This window comes from Pteropus vampyrus, unplaced genomic scaffold, assembly GCF_000151845.1.
Source record: "Pteropus vampyrus isolate Shadow unplaced genomic scaffold, Pvam_2.0 Scaffold3, whole genome shotgun sequence".
Classification (NCBI taxonomy): Eukaryota; Metazoa; Chordata; class Mammalia; order Chiroptera; family Pteropodidae; genus Pteropus; species Pteropus vampyrus.
Genome location: NW_011888784.1, coordinates 5,869,519 through 5,891,136, shown reverse-complemented (window position 1 = coordinate 5,891,136; position 21,618 = coordinate 5,869,519). Strand labels below are relative to the sequence as shown.

The window sequence follows — 21,618 nt, the reverse complement described above, 5'->3', positions numbered from 1 at the left end:
CACTGAGATACATCAGGGCTCCCCCTAAAGTTGTCCACTCTTTCTGAGAGCACCTCAAGACAAGAGCTACGCTGACCCCAGAGAACTGTCCATGGTGGCACTTCAGATACAAGTCAGGAGAGCTATTTGGGAACCATGATGGGTGCCCACCTGTGGGGCTTCCATGTGGTAGAATAGCTAGGCACCCTACCCCTCCCCAAGCTGGGGACTGTCTGACCCCTCCTCAGACTTACGCTCAGGACCCGACTGGCCAGCGGGCACCAGCTCCACGACAAGTTCATTGTCCTCCTTGCCCCGGGCCAGCCAGCGGTGGGCATCGAACTTGTACTCCTCAATCACCTCCTGCATCCCCGGCCCAAACTCCTCCTCCTCCTCCTCCTCCTCTTCCGTCTCCTCCTCCTCCTCTTCAGACGAGGACTCCTCCGACGAGGACTCTTCCTCCTCGTCCCCCTCGTCCTCCTCGTCGCTGCCCTTCTTCTTCTTCTTCTTCTTCCTCTGCAGTTTGGCCTTCAGCCGCTCCTTCTTGAGCAGCTGCCGCAGCTTGTCCTTCTCCTTCTTCTTCCGGGCCTCCTCCTCGGGCGTGAGCTCCACCTCTCGTACCACCAGGTGCCTCAGCCACAGCGTGTCCACGAACCAGCTGGGCGAGAAGCCCTCGCCTGTGTGCCCCAGCCGGATCTTGAAGATCTCCCCCACGTCGGCCGCCTCCAGCTGTGCAAAGTGCAGGGCAGTGACTGGGGTGGCCCCTGGCATCCTCCCCACCTCCCCTGCAGAGCCGGGTGCAGGGCTGTGGGCGGAGCCGCAGGATGGAGAGGCTCGGCGACTCTGGGCTCAGAAGTTTCCACCAGCCCCCTCTCTCCTACACATCTAGCCTGGTCTCTCAGCCTCCTTCCAGGACCTCTTGCTGGCCCCACCCTCCACCCAAACTTATTTCCTTCTAAACCCCTGGGATAGTCAAAATGGTCCTCCTGCTTCTCTCTCTCTCTCCACGCACACGCACGCATTCCCCCCCCACACACACACACAATCATACCATACTCATTCTTATTATTCCTATTTCCATATCTTTGTTCATGCCATCTCTCACCCAGAATGCCATTATTCCATCCTCATCTCTAACTAAAACCTATTCATTCCTGAGCTTTATTATTATGTTCTTGTTAGTTTGTGTTTTTCTGTGATCTCTTTCCAAAAATTTTCCAGCATTAATCATATAGAACTTTTATAATAAGTTTAAAAAAATGTTATTTTTCAGAAACAAAAATCTCACCAGTGCCCCCAGAGGCGCCAGGCCCCTCCCCCAGCATACGATCACTCCCCTCCTGGAAAGCTCAGAGGGGCCCCAGAGCTTAGCTGAGGTCCTGGCCTGTCCTGGATGCCCTCTTTGTCCACATGAGCTGGTCTCTGCCCATTCGAGCGGGAATCTAAGGGCAGGGACCATTCATCCATGCTTCTCTTCCTCATGGGGCCTAGCTCATGCTGGCTCAGAGGGCAGTGTGGATGGGTTTGGCTTCTCTTCAGAGGAGCAGGTCCCCAGACTTCCATCTGCCTCTCTGTTCTAAGCTTTACAATGAGGTGAGGTCTGGCCCCTGCAGAGCTCAGTGGGGAGGGGGTGGCTCACATGAAATCTCTGCCAGTCTGGCCACTCTCAGGGCCCCCACCACGCTGATGGGTCCCCTTCTGCATGTTCGACCCTTTTCAAAGTCCTGTCCCACCAGTCCTCCCACTTATGTGCCACAGAAACTGAGGCCCAGGGCTGCCTCACGAGTTGCTCAGTGTCCTGTAATTGGAGTCCAGACATAGATGAGAACTCAGGTCTTCTCTCTGTTCGTGAAGCCACAATGCGGCCCAAACTGGCTTTGTGAGAAAATTATCAGCCATAATGGAGCTCAGGATCCCCAGGAAAGAGGAATTTCTTCTTAGGGATGGGCTCTGGACCTGCCGAGTCCCCTCTTTGGCACATTAGCTCCCCTGTTCCACATTTTCCAGGTCACGACATCTCTACACTCGACCTCTCCAGGGACGCCTGTTTGCTGTCCCCTCTCCCCCCACCTGCCAGCTATGAATGTATCCACCACCACATTCAGCTACCTCATCGGCTAGCGTCCAGAAGATGTGCTGTTGTTACATCTCTGTAACTGTTCACAATTTCCCAAGCACTATCCCTGATATTGACTATTTTGATCCTTCCATGGACTATGAAGCAGGCCAGGCAGGTATTATAAGGCTGGGTTTGAACTGCTGAAGAATCTGAGGCTCAGAGAGGTACAATGCTAGGGCTTCCGCTTCCTCAGCAGTGTGATAAGGGGTTGGACTCGATGAAGATCCCTCCGACACTAACGTCCTATACACCTGCAGCCCTGGCCCAGCTCAGCCGGGCCCTTCTCTGCTGGGCACTGGGTTAGGGCTCTTTGCTGAGGGCCCAGCTGCCTGTGGCACACAAACACACACTGAACACCAGCCTGAACATGCTTCCAGTACGCACATATCTGCAGACACACATGCACACACGTGAGCACACACTCATGTCCTGTATAAAACGATCATGTGTCCCCCAGTGGGCACCACCCTTGCATTCTCCTCTCCCACCAACATGCTCACATTCTTGTCTCTCTTTCTCCTCCACTCAAAGGGAAGTTCTGAGGCCCAGAACACACCCAAGAGACCCCAAAGCCTCCCAGTGTCCTGCCTGGGAAGCATGGCCCTGCACCCAGGCCGACAGAGCTATAGAATCAGAGGCCACAGGGCTGGCCATAGTTCGCTAAATTAGATTTATCTACCCCAGAGGCTCTCAGAATTGGCAGCACATGGTATCACTGGTAGAGATTTTAGGAGCACCCCCAGAAAGCATACCCCACCATAGAGGTTCTCACTTTTTTCTTAAAGTTCCCCCAGGTGATTCTAATAAGAATTTAGAGATGAGAACTACTGATCTAGTCCAATCTCTTCATTTTCAGGCATCCACTGGGCCCTCTGTCAGCACCCCTGCTACCTGACCCCCACATACCTGGAACGTGTCCTTGGATGCCCGCTCAAAAACTTTCGAGCGGCTGGAGAGGAAGAGCACTTCTGTCTTGCCTTCCTCACCATAGATCTGCATGTAGACTTGGGCAGTGGTGCTTGCACCGCCAACATCTCCCGTCCAAACCTCAACCTCATAGTGGACCACTAGGTGGGCACATGGGGGAGAAATGGGACATTTAGTAATAACAGCAATAGCCAACAATAGTCATAAAACAAACATTTTCCAAGATAGGCATTATCTCATCTAATCCTCTCATCACCATGATGAGTAAGTACTATCATTCCCATTTTGCAAGTGGACACACTGACACATAGGGGAATACAGTAGGTAGTGGAACTGGCAAACTCCAACAATCAGACTCCAAACCCCAGTCATCCTCTGTACCACAAGTGTCCTCTGGAACCAGGAATGCAGAGTAGTCAGTATATCAGCTGGCACTCTCTGCTGTGTGCCTACCTCTGGGCAGACACCACAGGGCAGAAAGAAGCAAAGACTGTGTGCTTGTTTCCTTTCCTTATTTTAAGTAGAGGACAAGTAGTTGAAAAATTATAATTTCCATTCAAACATATGCACCTTTCAGATGATATCAACAGATACTCCTACATGGAGAGAGTTGCCTACATTTTGAAGGAATACTTCAACAAGCTGTTAGAAGGTGAGAATGCGTTACAGATATGCACCACAAGGGGGCATTTCCCAGTGGAGAGCAAAATATCTTCCAGAACTGTGGGGCCATATTGTTTCAAAGTGACTATGACAAGACTTGCTTTCTCAGCAATGCTATAAGACAATATCATGATTGTTTTTTCAAGTGATGACTGTTGTTTTAACTGTTGTGGGAATGATCTTCCATTCCCACAGCCACGTGAGAAATTGGGGGATGAAAACAAGAAAATTGGCTCAGAGCCTAAAGAAATAGAACCAGAGATACCACGCTCAGCTGGGAGTGAGGGTGGGTTGGTATGTGGACAAAAGGAGGTTCAGTAAGAGCTGGCATTCTGAATGGAGAGAACCCTCAACCCCGTTCCCTTTCTCAGTTCTTCGAACAAGGGGCAGTCAGGATCATACGAAATTAGGATAAGAATGAGCTGCCAGAGAACAAGAACCAGCTGCTGGAAATTAACATGTGGTAGCTGAAATGAAGTATCCACAACAAGGACGAAGTCAAGAACAGCTCTGAGGAGCAACAAGGAAATTTCCCAAGAACAACATGACAACTGATCGAAAGGTAAGAAAATCAGAGGAAGTCCAAGATCTTACTAAGTTCAGTTCTAATGAAAACAGAGGAAAGAGCTGGCACTGGTTTAAGAAATAACATTTAAAAAATATCCGCAAACTATAAAATACTTCTAGATTGAAGGAGCCCATGAGTTCCCAGAACAATGGATGAAATTAAAATCACAAAAGGCAGTGAAGACATCAGGAAATTTTATAATGCCAGAGATAAAAAGAGGATCCTATAAGCTTTTAAAGGAAAAAAATCCCCAAAGGGTTGGATAGTAGAATGGCACCAAACTTCTCAACTGCAGCACTGGGAGCTAGAAGATGGTAGAAAAATTCCTTCTCAATTTTAAGGGAAAACGAGTTCAACTCAGAATTCTGTAACAAGCCAAATTATTGGTCAATTGTGAGAGACCAAAGACATGCGAGGTCTCAACATTTCTCTTCTATGAACGTTTTCTCAGGAAGCTACTAGTGGAGAATGTGGGCTACTAAAATGAGGAAGACATGAAATTCAGGAAATGGAGTACCCAACCCAGGAAAAAAAAAAGAAAGGAATTTCAAAAAAGATGGCACCGGAGACATGACAACTTTGTGGCAGCCTAGAGAGCAGGAGGACAGAGGTTCCTAAAGAAATGTCTTGATGGCGATTGGGGGAGAAGGAGGTAGAGAGGAAACCAAGAGAATTCTTGTTGGGTTTGAACATATAGAAAGAATTTTAGCTCTGTTGACGACAAGGAGATAAGATGGTATTATGAGAGAATTGTGTCTTCCCCAAAGTCATATGTTGAAGACCTCATCCCCAGTACCTCAGAATGGGACTGCATTTGGAGACAGGGCTTTTAAAGAGGTGACTAGGTTAAAATGAGGCTGTTAGGGTGGGGCTCAATAGATGTGGCTGGTGTCTTTATAAGAGGAGATTAGGACACAGACAAGGCCGTGCACAGAGGAAAGACCATGTGAACACACAGGAAGAAGGCAGCCATCTGCAAGGCAAGGGGAAAGGCCCCAGGAGAAACTCAACCTGCTGACACCTTGATCTTGGACTTCTGGCCTCTGGAACTATGAGAAAATAAATTTCTGTTGTTTAAGCCACCTAATCTGTGATATTTTGTTATGGAAGCCCCAGCATACTAATATAGATAGGTAGGCATATAGATGGGAATATAGAAATACAAATGAGTATAGAGAAAACAATACAAATAAAAAAATAAGGCTATCATTAACTCCATAAAAAATGAAAAGTTGTACAAAAGATGGAAATGCAATCATCATACAGTAGGTATGTCAGCAGCGAATATTTGTAGTCATAATAATGTAAAAATTGAATATTGACTTAATTTTATTGATGGTTGGAAGAAGGGGGTGTGTGTATGTGCACATATGCATGAGCGTTAAAAGAACTAAACCCTCCTCTTCCATAATAGGAAGTCAATAGTTAATGTCTATGGCTGAAAAATCAAGAAACCGATAAGCACATTATTAAAAATATGGAGATAAACTGCAGAAGAAAAAGCTAAAGTAGTTTAAAAGTTGTTACTTCTGAAGAAGAAGGATGGGGTAGGGGACAGGGAACTACTGCGTTTAATCTTTATCGTGTGAACTAGTACCTGTATCATTCATGGGAATCAAGTTCTAACTGATAAAAAGAGGAAAGGAGTTGATTCTTCACGCTGGCAGGTACCATTATTGCAAAGCACAGGTATGTGTCACAGCCCTCAAGGAACCTACAGGTTAGGTAGGAAGGGAAAATGCACACATGAAAAGACACAGAGTTCTGGGGAGGAGAGGTATACTCCCACTGGGGTTCCTTCTCAGAGAAGACTCCTGTGCAAGCGAGCCTCGGGCAGTGGATTTCAGGGTAGATGTACAAGTAGAGGTGAAGAAGGTGACATTTTCTGTGCCAGGTTTTGGTCCCATTGTCTTCCTAATCCTATAGATAACCTCTTGTTTCTCTGAGCTCTACCATAATCTATGGCTTTCGCATCATGTGTAATGGGTGGCCAGATCACCTTGAACTTCACCTTCGCTCACAGAAGTCACTGCCCTGTGTGAAAAGGTCCCCTGCTCCACACCATTACTAACCCTGTACTTTGCTTCATTTTCTTCATAGCTCTTACGCCGCACTGTGGTATATGTTTATTGTTTGTCTCCCCTGGTGGAACGTAAAGGCTGCAAGGGCAAGGATTTGGTCTGTTTTGCTCATGGCTGCCTCCACAGAGCCTGGGGCAGTTCCGGCTCAGAGAAACATTTGCTAGGTATTTATTGAATAGACGAATGAATAAACAGCTTTGTCTTCTCAGCCAGTCTTCCCAGGGAAGGCATGGACTGTGTCCTCTTGTTCACAGGGCTGAGAATGTACATTTCTGAATAAAGTCACTTGCTGCCTTTAGTGCAGAACGAAATGTTTCATCCTTCGAGTCAGAATGAGCCCTTCTTCCCTCCCAGCACCATGGTACCAGAGGCAATGGGAAGTCCTCATTATCTCCCCTAAGCCTCCCCCTTGAGACAAGATCAGTCACCCCATAATCCCTCCTCCTTCCACAATACTCCGGCCCACAGGGAAACACTGTTGAGAGTCCCACCCCTGCCACCTCCATACATTTCTGGATCTCCACGACTTCACTGGGATAAAGCTCCACCTGCAGGCGCCCGTCAGCCTGGTTCTTGTCCAGCCAGCGGTTGGCAGGGAAGGTGTACTGCTTGCCTTGGCGGGGCACGCGGATCTGCACACTGCTCAGGAACCAGCTGGCGTGCATGCCCGTGCTGTCATGCCCGATCACCAGCCGGCTGATCTGGAAGGAAACCGGGATGTGGGTGAACAAGGAGCTCTGCTTGGAAACCTCCATGCCTCCATCCCCACCTCCCCAAACACCTGCACGAACTGCTCTCCTATACCCATTTCCAGGTCCTCAGGAGAGAGAGGCTAAGCAGGAGGTACTGGTCCAGGGGGTCCAGGACGCCACTTCTCCTGCCTGGAGCCTCTCTGTTCCCTCCTCTCTTTAGTCCAGCTCACCTCTTAGGTAATTTGTAATAATCGAGTTGGGGCACAGGTGTGGCATGAACTTTGAAAGCTCTCATATATACTTAGTAATTGCAGACAGTGTATTCAAGATGCATGTAGTAATGTTATACTTAGTATATACTTAGTAATGTTAAATTGTGTACTCAAGATGCACTTAGTCATGTGGTGGCTTCACAAGGAAGCAAACATTCGAAATGTTAGCTATCTGAGTCTGGTAGCCATGATATTAATTTGGCTTTGTTTTGTTTTAAACAATACACTGTTGTGCATATTTATGCATTTCTTCTTGGATATATCCATTCTATAGGTGACAATATTCGGACAGTCTCTCAGGGTGCTGTCATTTTGTGTCTGATTCTTCCTCTCACTCTTAGACCATGGGAACATTTTTTTTTCTGATAGCACTAGGTAATTCACTTGTTCTGCTATTTTACACTGTAGCATCTTTGTCCACTGGCAACACAGATGATCTCATAGATGATTTTATTACCTCCTTATATGTACTTGGTTCTTCCATGTTCAAATTTCTTTTATTTATTTATTTATTTTTGAAATGCTGTATACAGGGCAATTCTAACATTAGATGGAATTGTCACATGGCCTTCGAGATCCCTTCCAGCCCCTCAGTTTCTCTCTGTGATGGTTTGGAGGAGTGATGCCAAAACACCAGATTTAGAACATTGTTCATGTGAGTTCTGCTCTCACTCTTATGAGAACTAAGTGCCTCTTTACAGCTGGTAATGGAAACATCGTCATAGCTGAGTGCATGTAGCCAGGTCCCCTGGAACTGTAGGAAAGAGACCAGCTGTTTACAAACATAGCCTGAGAATCTTTTGGGTGCTTGCCAAAGACCACGGGAGAGCTTCATTATCTTTCCATGGTGGTGGGACAGTAACAGTCCTGGGGAAGAACCACTGAAAGAGTAAAGACGGGGACAGGCATCTTCTACCCAATAGGACAGGAAGCTCTTGAAGGGCAGTGACTGTTTTTCAATTCCACAATAGCCGGCACCTGACTTGGAGCCATTGCTCTGTCAATAATAGCTAGTGTTTATTGAGCACTTACTGTGTGCATGTGAGTGCTAGTAATACAGTTAATGTGGATAAGAATCCCATCAGGGTCCCCTTTTGTTATAAATGAGAAAACTGAGGCACACATGGTGGGTGAGTCTGCACTCAGACCCAGGCAGTCCCCAGCCAGAGCCCATACTCTTGGCCACACTGCTTGTTGAGGGGGTTTCAGAAATACAAGGAAAGGCCCAAACACTCTCCCTATCCCCTCGGATATTCAAATTATCTGCTGGCTGCTGCCAGAAATCCTTAGGAAAGGGAAAAGCTTTTACTCTACATTTAGTAATTCAGCTTAAACTGTGAATACATTTTGATTTAAAAGATCTTAATTTAAGTTCGTCATCTTCAAGATATACATGACTGACATGAGATCTCTCGCTAAAGTGATTTTGATGGAGCGTCTGAAATAGGGTGTGTCTCCCTTGGAGGGGAGGTGGTAGGAAAGACGAGACTGCAGACAGGAAGCTTGTCACTGTCTCAATTTTCACAAGCCACACCCTGAGAGGGGCAGGTGGTAACATGAAGCCCAGCTATTTCTGGAAACGCCTCCAACCTCAAGTCCAGGGAATTAGACCCACGCTTCTCTAAACGAAGTGCTCAGACCACCTGGAGCAGGGCCACCTGGAGCCCTGATGGAGGAAGACTCTCAGGTCCCCTCTTCTAAGGCAGAATCTTTCAGGTGTGGCCTGGGAATGCAGCCAGAAATGAGCTTCCTGAGCATGATGCTGATGTGCACTCAGGTTTGGAATTGGCAATTATTTTCTGTTCTTCCTTTTCCTCTTTGTCGGTTCTGGCTATGGAGGTGAAGAAAATGTTGGGACTACAGCCACCGAAAATATGCATTCCATCCCCAAAGAGACTCTGGAAGCTTAGCCACTGTTCACAGATCTTCTGCTGCTAAGTCATAGCTGGAAAACAACATACCTCACTAAACCCCAAGTGGGCATTTTTTTCCTTCAAGATGGGTTCATCTGTGTGTGCATGAATGTGTGTGTGTGTGTGTGTGTGTGTGTGTGTGTGTGTGTGTGTGTGTGTGTGTGTGTGTGTGTGTGTGTGTGTGTGTGTGTGTGTGAACCCACGTGTAGCTATATGCAAGGGAATGGGTGAGATGATGTCACATGGTCCTTGAAAGGAGACTTACAGTTCCAATGTTCAGGGTCTCGAGAGTGAACTCGTCCACCCGGCCACGTTCAAAATAGTCTTTCAGGTTGTTGTCAGAGACGAGAAGAACTTGCTTGATGGTATCAGATTTATCCCCATAGAGCTTGATGTAAACTCTGGAATCTGTGCTGGCCCCAGAGACGTCCCCTGTCTTCAAGCTGATGTGATAGCGGAAGTCTGAATAGTCCGAGGCAGGAGGCACAAAGGAAGGGGGTTAGTGCAGTCCTATCGGGAAGGACCGTGGAGCAGGAGGGTGGTCTATGGCCAGGGGTGGACTCTCGCTCTCTCTAAGTAGCCCTGTAACTTGGAACAGGGCTTTCTCCATCTCTGTGGAGTCCCTTCATCTACATTGAAATTCTAATACCAGCTCGATCTGCCCCACAGGTGTGAACATGGTGGGCAAAGGAAAGCATGTAATACTAAAATGTAAGAGACAAAGGATTCGAAGCAACCACCTGTCTTGCCAAGGGCACACCGATCACCTGGTCGTCAGGACAACTTACTCTTCAGCGTCGCATTGCTGTCACTGGGTAGCAACTCTCGGACCAACTGCCCATCGTCCTTATCCTTGTCCAGCCACCTGGTGGGCAAACAAAGGGCTGTTATCTCTTTGAGTGGGGCAGGCAGGTAGCCAACCATCAAACAATTTGTGCAGTCACCAGGAAGGCCAGCACTTTGAATTCAGCAAAGGAAAACGGTTCTGTAGAGCTCAGAACAAAGAATTCTAGCCCATACTGGGCGTTGCGGGGAAGACTGCCCAGAGGAGGTGACATCTGGCTGAGAATGGAAGGGTGACAAGGAGTTAACCAGGAGAAAAGGGAGGGGCTTTCAGAGGGGACGACATAGGCTGGGATGAGCAGACTGAAAGCAATGTGGATGGAGTGCAGTGAGTGAAGGGTAGTGTGCTGGCAGGTGAAGATGAAGGGTGGAGGGGTCACTTGATATGGGACCTTGGCAATCACAGTGAACAAGTTTGTCCTAAAAGCCATGAACACCTGTGTCATCGTTACCATCAAAACCAACCGTCTTTTTTCCTAACAGCCCACCTTGTGACTGGCACTGTGCTGAAAGGTTGGGGGTGGAGGCAGAGGAGATACACCAAGATAAATAAGACACAGCACAGCCCTTAGGGGATCTAAAGCCTGGTTAAGAAGACAGGATAGACTGGCTGAGGCAGACCAAGACAGGGTGGCTGTTGGATCAAAGTAGATGCAATAGGAATTTAGAGAAACAGAAAGGCTCATGGTGAAGGGGCTTTGGTCTGAGTCCTCAAGAATGAATGGTATTCGCCAACGAGGAGAAGTGGGTGTGCCCTGCATGGCTAGAGCTGGATAGCTGTAACTCATCAATTCGTCCCAGTGGGCCACGGACTCCGCTCTCTGGTCTTTATCCACCAGCAAAGACACTGAATGAATTCACCTAAAAAGCACCATGCCCACTGAGAAGAGAGATCCAGCCTGAGCAATCAGACGATCATACACGTACAGGCTGTCTTGGTCCCAGAACTCGAGATGGTCTGTGGTACAGGGTGATGGCAGCAGCAGAGACACCTTTGGTGTTCTCCAGGGCAAGGGGGAAACCAAGACACTTGCATCTTAACCCAAGTATCTCCCCATTTATCTATACCTTGTTGCTTGTCTTTGCCACACACGCCTATTATACTTCTGAGAGGGGGTTAATTTCTGAGCCACAGGACTATCAAAGCAAGCCCAGGCACTGCCTCCTCTCCAGACCTCCTGACGCAGAGCTCAGGCTGCCCTGAATGGTGGTCTTCTCAGCCAATATGCCGCCCTTTCCCTAGCACGAGTGCGGCCAGCGCTGTGGTCTGCTCATCCCTTCTCTTCCTCCTTTCCTCCCTCCCCAAGCACATGATCTTACATTCCCATGAGACCTTGCTGTCAGCTGGCTGTTAGCTAGCACTAAAATGTTAGCTGACAACTACGTTGTCACACTTCCCATGGGCTTTGTTGCTGTGAATCTAGAACACCAAAAAACATTTGCCCTTCCAAGACATGAAGATACAGCTGGGGAATCCTAGGCATTGATGACGGCACCGAAGGGGAAGGAGAGATATTTGAGAGCAGGAACTGTGGGCTAGAGCTCCTCAAATCAATCCACTAGGAGCCTCTTCCTGTCTGTCCTGCTGAGGTCTCTCTGGCATCTCCCACAGACACTGAGACTGCAGAGGAAAAGGTTACGAAGCAGCCCTGGCCACATAATCCCAGGGACAGGAAGGGTGGAAAATCAGCCAGCCCGTGGCTGCAGAAACATTCCACCTGCTCTCCACCATCTATCTGCCTCCAGGCCCTCCCCAGCAGCAAAAGGAAACCATGACTTGTCATTTCAGTTTCCACCTAAATACTTGCAAGGTATTAATAGATATTTCCAAATATAGCCTTTTCTTTCAGCTTCAAACACTTCAGCCCAGTTTCAGGGTGAGATGTTGCTAAATGGATAAGCCCGTCTCCTGCTAGTTTTATGACTCTTTCTCTGGGCTCGTAAGAATGTGCTGGTATGCACATATATGTACACACACACACACACACGTAAACACACACACGCAAACATACACCTGCTACAGCTAAAATGCTTACCACTCCCTGATCCTGATGTGGAGATTTTGATAAACAGACCTGGTTATTCCCTTTCTCTCGGGGAGTTAAAATAATAGCTCAGGTGAAAAAGAAGCAGTGTGTGAGCTCAGGCACTACCTGCGGGCTCTTCAAAGTCCTCCTGGATTCCTAGTAAGCACATGGCATCACTATATGCCTCGGCAAGATGACAGAATCTATATTCTAAAACATGCATGAAGCGTTCGGGGGCAGGGAGAGCTCTGGGGCATTTGGGGGCCTCAGCTCCCATTCTGCTCTGCAGTCGGCATCATCGCATCACCTTCAGCAGGCTTGGCTTCTTTCAAAGTGCAACCCCAACCCCGTTTCACTCTCACCATCAGCACAAGACACATGCCAGCTGGGAAAGCACAGAAGACCAGAGAAGAGATTTTCCCAAAGTCGCGTAGCAGGTAGGTAGCTGGACTCCTGGTCCTAAGCTGCCCCTGCACCACGCACGTGGCAACACAGGCAGGGTGGACACTGCAACTCCCTCCTTATCCGCTTTCCAGGTTCTCCATCCTCTTCCTGACCTGTCCCAGGGCTTAGTCCTCACCACTTTCTTTATCCACACTCTTCCTAAAGGATTCCATCCATTTCCCTGGCTTTAATTTCATCTCTCAGCTCTCGTTTCCTGAATTTATCTCTCAGGGCTGACTCTGCCTACTCAACTCAACCTAACACACCCCAACCTAACACACCGCAAGTAGACCTCCAGAATCCAGGCCATCCCCACCTCTCGACCCTTCCTTCCCCAGGTTCTCCATTTCAGTAGAGAACATGACATTGACCTACTTACCAAAGATAGAGAACTGGGTCCCCCGATTCCTCCCTGTGTCTTATTGGCAAGTCCTATGAGCTCTACCTCCAAGATTTGTCTTTGGTGTAGCCCCTTCTCCCTACCTTCACGGCCACCACCAAGGGCCAGCCTGCCACGTTATGAGTTGGATTGCATCTCCCCCAGAATATGTTGAAGTCCTAACCCCTGGCACCTCCGTATGTGACCTTATTTGGAGACAGAAGTCATCAAGTTAAAATGAGGTCATAAGGGCGGGCCTTAATCTAAAATGATGGGCAGGCTTAAAGACAGAAGAAATTTGGACGTGGAGACGGATTTGTGCAGAGGAAAGACAGTGTGAAGAGGCTTGGGGGGAAGATGGCCACCTACAAGCCAAAGAACACCTGCAGCTACCGGAGGCTGGGAGAGAGGTCTGGAGCAGAGCCTGTTCAGAGCTCCTTCAGAAGGAACATGGCCATGGTGACACCTTGATTTTGGACTGCTGGCTTCTAGAACCGTGAGACAGTAATTCCATTGTTTAAGCCACTCGGTTTGTGATACATTGTTACTGCAGCCCTAGCAAACTAATGCAGACCATCATAGATCCCTTAAAGCCTCCTACCGGCCTTCCTGGTTTCTCACTAGATCCCCCTATAGCTTGTTCTCCTCCCAGAACCAGAGAGAACTTCCTAAAATGAAAAGGTCCCACCAAGCCCTGCCTGACACTGGCCTCTTTCCACCTCTGATCTCACCTGGTGGCCCTCTCCTTTGTCTACCTGCTTTGGTCTCAATGAAGTTCTAGACCCCGCAAGCTCTTTCCCACTACACTCTTCTTTTCATCCCTCAGGAAGTCAGCCTAGATATTCCCTCTGTAGGCAGACCTTACACACCGTCTCCATCTCTAACCCACGCTCCTCAGTGTGGCCACTCCCAGCAGCCTCCTTCATGCCTTTGCTCACAGTTTGTAATTATGGCTTTCTTTATTCACTTGCTTATTGTTTAGGCTAGTTTAGTTTATGTTTTAGGCTATAAACACCATGAGAACAGGAAGTAAGTGTGTAGTAAGTGCTTGATAAATAGCTTCTGAGCGGATGGTAATAAAACAATGAAAGCTGTTCCATCCAGCATCCTAGTCAGGGAGCCTCCAAGTCCAGTAGGTGGCAAATGAATCAGTGATTGATTTGAAGAGAGACCAGAACTCTCTCACCCCATCTTTCTCCTCTTTCCTTCCCCATGTGTCAGGATACCTCTCACCAACCTCTTCGGCCTCATGCCTCTTCTCCGGCCTGGATGACCCACTCAACCTTCTCTTCGCCACCTATCAATTCTCTTGTCTTCCTTCCAGCCCTAGGTCAAGTTCCACCTCTTCCTGGAAGCCTTTCCTGGCCTCCCCAGCCCTTACTCTGAGCCTCTTTCTGTCCATTAGGGCCACTCATTCAGAACTGCCTGCATCATTACTTATCTTTTTAATGGGTCCCTTGTAATACTAACAGTGGCTTCACTCTGAGGAGTGCAGAGACTTTTGTCATGGACACAAATGTTTCACAATTATTGTCCCATAGGATCATCCCAGGGGCCTTCCATGACTGGGAAATTGCTCTTTCTGGGCTCATGGGGTGATAAGCAATTCAACTGTAGCAAATGTGTGTCTGTGTGCATGTGTGTATGTTCGTATGTGTGGATTGAGAAAGAGTAATACGTTCATGGCTAGGCTGTTGGGCAGGTTGGCCCCATCCACTCCAAGGAGAGCTGTCCTTAGTGCAGCCACCATGTAGAAGCCTGGACCGGCCCTAATGAAGTGAGCTAGGACACACAGCACCTTGTCTGCAGGTGTAGAACTCAGCCTGGACCTGGGATTTGCAGAGACCAGCTGGTCCTAAGCCTCAAATTAAGCATACTGCAAACACCTCCCAGACCTTGCTACAGGTGAATGTGAAAGGCCAACCTGACAATAAAAATCACTAATATTGCTCCTCATTTTAAAAACGTCTCTATCGGGAACTTCTAGAACTCAATGGGAGCCAAAACTGGCTAAAGAAAAAAGAGGAAAGAAACTTTACTTCACTAGTAAGCTGCGAAAAGGAAAAAAAAAAAAAAGTAAGATATCTTGAAAAGATATTAACAGAGGAAAAAAATGTGGTTAGAAGGCTATCCAAATTAAAAAAAAAAAACTACTTTGATTCAAAAGTTTGATTCAGCTCATAGCTAACCCTCTGAAGTAATTCTGGTTAAATCCTGAAATTGTCTTATTATATCATTAAAAAATGCTGACAGTTTTGGAACTTAAATGGACACAGGAGCAACACACTGGGATACGCAGTGCTGGGTGCCATCACCTGTGGGTGGGGATAAGGTCTTAGCAGCACCAGCAGGGCCACCCCTTTCTTGCACCAATGACATCCTTAAGCCCTTATTTTGCTCCGTGGTCCTGGTCGTAGGGCTGAGTCTTCCCAACACCAAGGCCCAGAACCTAAGCCGAAGAAAATCAAGAGCAAGCAGGACTCACGTGCCTGAGACATGGGAACTCCACGTTGTCGCTCTCGGGCTGTCCCTCCTCTCTCACCAGCACCCGCTCCAGGAACCAGCCGCTGCCCCCGCCTCTGCCGTCGTGTCTGATTCTCACCCGCCTCACTTTCCGCATGGTGACAGACTCAATGGTGAACTCGTCGGCCTTTGGAGGGAGAAGACAGCAGGTCCAGACACCAATGGAAGACACGGGCCCCCAAATCAGCAAAGCCAGAGCCCCAGTTTCTCCCGCTAGAATATCATTCAATGTCACATTCCCAATGACTGAGTTTATAGTTTTTGGATAAACGATGGCCATTCCCTACGATCTCATTCTAAATAAGTGGATCCCCCTGGAAGATGAACATGTTAAACTGTTAATAAGCACTAACCTTTTATTATGAATTAATTCCTTGGCAAATCTCAGGTTCCTTGCTACAGGAGGATACTGGCCCGTTTCAGGAAGGGGAGTGATTAGACTTGACTTGGGGGACCAGAGGTCTTGTTAATTTCACAAGTTTTGCCTGCCGACGAGGCAGCAGAAATGCAGTAGGTGCTAAGTCTACATGAGCACACCTACGGGTCTCCAGGGGCAAGAACACGGAGGGTGGGATTGATGGACAAAGGAGTAAGAAGATGTAGAAGAAAGAGTAGAAAGGAGTGGAGAGAAACCTACATCCACATTCCTGGCTTTGCCCTGCCCTTGCCAAGGAAAGAGTGGCAGAGGAAGGAGAGGAAGAGGCTCATGTGACAACTGTATGCACATCCCCTTCACCTGCTGAGCAGCCTTGAGCCTCACATTATTGCAAAAACAACTCTTTACTGTGAAAGTACTGTGTGCGCTGGGCCAGGTCTGCTGGCGGGGCAATGCATCTGTCATCCCTAATCCTCACGACAGCTAGCCACAGTCAAGCATCTCGCCCCACATTTTAGAAAGGAGGAAACTGAAGTTCAGGGGAATGGAATGATTGGTCCCAGTCTGGATTTGCCCCCAGATCTTCCTGCCCCCATTGTCTCACATCGCCTCCCAACAAACTCATTTGATGGCTGGGGAAACAGGAGAACACCAGGACATTTGTAATGAAGCTAGGAGCAGAATCCAGTTTTTCTACTGCCATATTTAGTGTCTTTCCTGGCTTCTCTTTCAAAAAGGGCTCAAAAAAGGTGCCCCCAGGGGTTATGCCTCGTGGAAGATACAAAGTTCCCACGCTGCCCTCAAATGCCCTGGATTTCCGCTAGCCTGTGTCCTCCAGTCCACAGGTAAGGTGCCCAGCTTCCTTCCCTGCCTGTTCACCCCTGAGAGAAGAAAGGTGCTGCTCCCACCTTCCCAGTGTCCTCCTGTACCACCCTCTTCTCAAAGCTCAAGGATGGATAGGGGACCAAGACCCCTCTGGGGTGGCTCTCCAGCTCCGAGCTGGATAGTCCTAGGAGCCTAGTGGATGTCATGCATGTTAGTTCCCCATCCCCCTCACCCAGAGCAAGCCTCTCTGATGGCTCAGTACCAGCCATCAGCTCTACTTAGAGCAGGGAAGACCAGGGAGTGGGTATGGGGTCGGGTAGGAGTGGGGATGGGAGTAGGGGTGGGTGGAGGCACATTGCTGCAACTTACATTGCCTTTCTCAAACATGTCGGTGTTATTCCTGCAGTTGTACAGCAGCCGCTCCCCCGTGTCCCCCACGTCGCCAAAAAGGCAGAGATAGACGTTGGCATCTGTTCCTGCACCTTCGAGTTCTCCCGTGCACACAGTCACACGGTACCGGGCCACTGGCAGGCAGAGAGAGGGACACCACTGGCTGACAGCCCCCTGCTCCCCAGCACTGGCCTTGCTGCTCCCCATTTATCAGCGCTGCCTTCTCCTATTCCCCCAGTTCTCATCTGGGCTGACCTTGCTCCTTCACCCAGCTACCCAAAACCTGTCTTACACCAGTCAAGTCCCTGAAAAACTGCAAATCCCTTGTCCCAGACAGATCAGAGGTTCCCAGTTCTAGCCCATCATCAGAATCCCCTGGGAAACTTACATAAATTCAGATTCCTGAGCCTCACTCCGGACTTCCCAAATCTCAGTTTCCAGAAGCAGGACCCCTAACACTGCATTGCTTACAAGCTCCCCCAGGGGATTTGGATGGAGTTGACAGTGTCTGGGGACCACGGGTCTAATTCAAACATTTTTGGCATTGGATTCCATCTAACCCAGTAGACCCTTTTGCCTCAGGTTTTTCTCCAATTCGTACGCGTCCGGTCTTCCCAGGTAAGAGATTTCCTTTGTGAATCTGAACTGACCCTCCCCTTATCTTCAGAACTCTCAAGCACTAAGGACATGCCAGAAAGAGAAGCAGAGAGAGAAAGGTACAACATGTGGCCTCTATGGGATGAGCAGCGATTTCTTGCCATGTTGAAAATGTACCGTGAAGGAGGCGGACCTACCTCTCTGCACATCATAGCCTTACTTCTCACTAAAATAAGTCAGAAAGTAAAAGTCCTTCATTCATTCATTTCCCTATATCTGTTTACTGAAGCCCCGTAGGTGAAGGGCATCATTATAAGTACAAGGATTCACAGTGAGCTAAAAGGACAGACTCCTGTTCTCCTGGAGCTCACATGAGAGTGGAGGGGAGAGATAGACAGTAAAATCCTAAACAAATTATGAACAGGAAAATTTCTGAGTTATATCTGGACCAGAGATAATGGAGTGATGCCACAGAGTGCGATGGCAGTGGGGAGGAGTACGGCAAGGGGGTGAGGATGATTTAGAGTGCAGAAAAGCTTGCTGCTAGGAAATAACGTTTGGACTAAAAGGGTCATGATAGGAGCCAGCCACAGGAAACTGGGAGAAGAGAGTGCTGTTAAGTGGGAAGCCCCGATGTGTAGATGAGCGGCGTGTGTTCTGGGAGCGGAGAAAAGGCCAGCGTGGCTGGAGTAGAGGGAGTGGGAGGGAAATGAGATGAGGCCCAGAGGTGGACAGGGGCCAGACGTGTGATGTGTGACAGCTCAAAGTAAGAAGTGTGTTTGTTTGTTTTTTAATGCAATGGGAAGCCATTAGAGGGCTTCAAGCAAGGAAGTAACTTAATCTGATCCATGTTTTAAAGAGCATTCTGGCTGCCATGTGGGGCACGGATTGTAGGAGGCCAGATAGTGGAATAATTACAGTAGTCGAGAAAAGAGAGGAGGTACCCAGAATAGGCAGTACAATGTATATGGAAAGAAGCCAGTAGATTAGAGATATATTTTTGTGTTAGAACCAACAGTACTCGGTGATGGACTGGATAGGTAATTGAGAGGAATCAGGAATGACTTTTAGGCTTTTAGCTTGGGCAACTAAGTAGATAATATTGTTAATAAGAAGTAGAAATGCCTGAGGAAAGGATGGGTTTGGAGATAGAGATCAATGGTTCTGTTTGTTCATTATACATTTGAGATGTTTATTCAATGTTCATTAAAAAAGGTCAAGATGGTAGTTGAATAAGTGTCTGGAGGGTCATGACTGTTGACATGACTTTGGTTGTCATAGGCATCCTTGATAGGCATCGATGGTAACTTGAATGGTATCCTTTCAAGTTACCATTGAAAGCCAGAGGACCAGAAAAGAACTCCTACAGAGAGGATGTACATAAGAATTGCAGTGGGATGACATTATAGGAGAAGCTAGCAACTCAGATGAGAGGAAGCAGCCAGTGAAGCACGGGGGATTTTGCTCTGAAACTAAGACTGCTCTAAAAAAGTCTACTTAAAAAATGAAGGAGATATTAAAGTATTCCCAGATGAACAAAAACTGGAATGATTCATCACTAATAGACCTGCCCTTCAAGAAATATTTAAAGGAGTCCTTCACATTAGACATTAGAGAGTAACTTGAATTCACCTCAAGAAATAAAGAGTGCCAAGAAGAGTAATCAGATAGGTAAATATGTAAACAGCATACATGTAATTTTGTTTATAAACCTTTCTTCTCCTATGTTATAATAAAAGACAACTGCATAAAGCAATAAATATAAAACTGCATTGGTAGGTTTATAATGCATATAGAAGCAATTTGTAAAACAGTATAGTACAAAAGAGGGAGAAGGGAACAAATCTATTGGAGCAAATTTGTTGTATGCTATTGCTAGATTGTTATAAATTAAGATGTTAATTATAATTCCCTGGGCAACCATTAAGAAAATAGCTCTATATAAATACATACATACATACATACATACATACATACATACATAGGAATTAAAATGGTATTCCAGAAAATATCTTCTCAACACACACACACACATACACACACACACACACACACAAAGACTTGCATGGCTTAAACTCACTACCAGTACCAAGAACGGGAGCATCCCAGGCTAATCAAATTGTCCAGATATGAGACAGAAAGGGGGAGGGGAGTGGTGCAGCTTGAAAACTGTCAGAAATTGAACATCAAAGTGAAGACTCTTTATTACACAAAGATTGACAGAATGGATAATGGACCTAACTATGTGTTATACAGAAGAGATATACTTTAGATTCAAAGACAGGAATAACTTGAAAGTAAAAGTATGGCTACCAGAACTGGCCCAAGAAGAAACAGACACTCTGAATAGATTTATAACATGTGAAAAGATCAAATCAGTAAACAAAAACTACCCATGAAGAAAAGCCCAGGCCTAGATGTCTTTACCATTGAATTCTACCAAATATTCAAAAAAGAATTAATACCGGTTCTTCTCAAAGACAGGAGAGAACACTTTCCAACTCATTTTATGAGATCAGCATTACCCTGCTACCAAAACCTGACAAAGATGTCACAACTAAAGACTAACATATCTTATGAATATGGATGCAAAAATCCTCAACAAAATAATAGCAAACCAAATCCAGCAACATAGAAAAGAATTATACACTATGACAAAGTAGGCTTTAGCTCAGGGATACAAGTTGGTTTAACTTCCGAAAATCAATCGGTATAATATGTCATATTAATACAGTAAAAAACAAAAATCACAAGATCATCTCAATAGGCTCAGAAAAAAATTTGACAAAATCTAACACTCTTTCATAATTTAAAAAAATCAGTGATCTAGAAATAAAAGGGAACTGCATCAACCAATAAAGGTTATCTGTGAAACAGCCACAGTGAACACAATACTTATGGTGAAAGACTAGATGCTTTTCCCCTAAGATCAGGAACAAGACAAAGACATGTACTCCCTACCACTTCTACTCAACATGGTACTGGAGATTTGAGCCAAAGCAATTAAGCATCCAGATTAGAAAGGAAGAAGTAAAGTGATCTCTATTCATGGATGACATGATCTTCTATATAGAAAATCATAACTAATCCACTATAAACTATTAGAACTAATAAATAAGTTCAGCAAAGTTGTGGAGCACAAGATCAATACACTGAAATCAATTGCATTTCTATTATTTTGTAATGAACAATCTAAAACTAAATGTAGAAAACATTTTCATTCAAAATAGCATCAAAAAGAATAAGGTACTTATGAATAAATTTAAGAAAACAAGTGAAAAACTAATAAATCATGGGGATGTAATGTACAGCATGACGACTACAGTTAATAATACAGTATTACATATTTGAAAGTTGCTAAGAAAGTAAATCTTAAAAGCTCTCATCGAAAGAAAAAGAATCTGTAACTGCGTGGTAATGGATGTTAACTAGACTTATTGTGGTAATCATTTTGCAATATATATAAATATCAAATTATGTTGTACTGAAACTAATATAATGCTGTATGTCAATGATACCTCAATTAAAAAAAAACAATGGAAAAACTTATGCTCTGAAAGATAAAAACTTGTTGAAAGAAATTAATGATGATTTAAATAAATGGAAAAGCATGCCATGTTCAAGGATTGGAAGATTTAACATTGTTAAGATGGCAATACTTCCCAAACCAATCTACGGATGCAATGCAATCTCTGTCAGAACCCCAGCCGACTTCGGTGTAGAAATGAACAAGCTGATTCTAAAATACAAGTGGAATTGCAAGGGACCCAGAATAGCCAAAACAACCCTGAGAAAAATAAAATAGAAAAGAATAACCAGTGGTGGCAAAGATGTGGAGAAACCGGACTTTTCCTACGTTGCTGATAGGAATGCAAAATGGTGCAGCTGTTTTGAAAAATAGTACAGTAGCTCCTCAAAAAGTTAAACAGTTACCATATAACCAGCAATTCCACAATAGAAAACATACGTCCACACAAAAACTTGTACGCGAATGTTCACT

General features: G+C 46.3%; 1 protein-coding gene across 2 annotated transcripts in view; it reads right to left on the bottom strand.

The window, feature by feature from the left end:
- LOXHD1 (lipoxygenase homology domains 1) overlaps window positions 1-21,618 on the bottom strand; it is a 146,079-nt gene that overhangs the window by 64,031 nt on the left and 60,430 nt on the right. For both annotated transcript variants that reach the window (XM_023530906.1, XM_011361105.1), the window contains exons 13-19: window positions 17,001-17,155; window positions 15,397-15,557; window positions 10,003-10,079; window positions 9,480-9,676; window positions 6,846-7,038; window positions 3,005-3,165; window positions 234-708 (exon numbers count right to left, since the gene is read on the bottom strand). In XM_023530906.1, coding sequence (XP_023386674.1) covers window positions 234-708; window positions 3,005-3,165; window positions 6,846-7,038; window positions 9,480-9,676; window positions 10,003-10,079; window positions 15,397-15,557; window positions 17,001-17,155 — 1,419 coding nt within the window. The remainder of the gene's footprint in view (window positions 1-233; window positions 709-3,004; window positions 3,166-6,845; window positions 7,039-9,479; window positions 9,677-10,002; window positions 10,080-15,396; window positions 15,558-17,000; window positions 17,156-21,618) is intronic.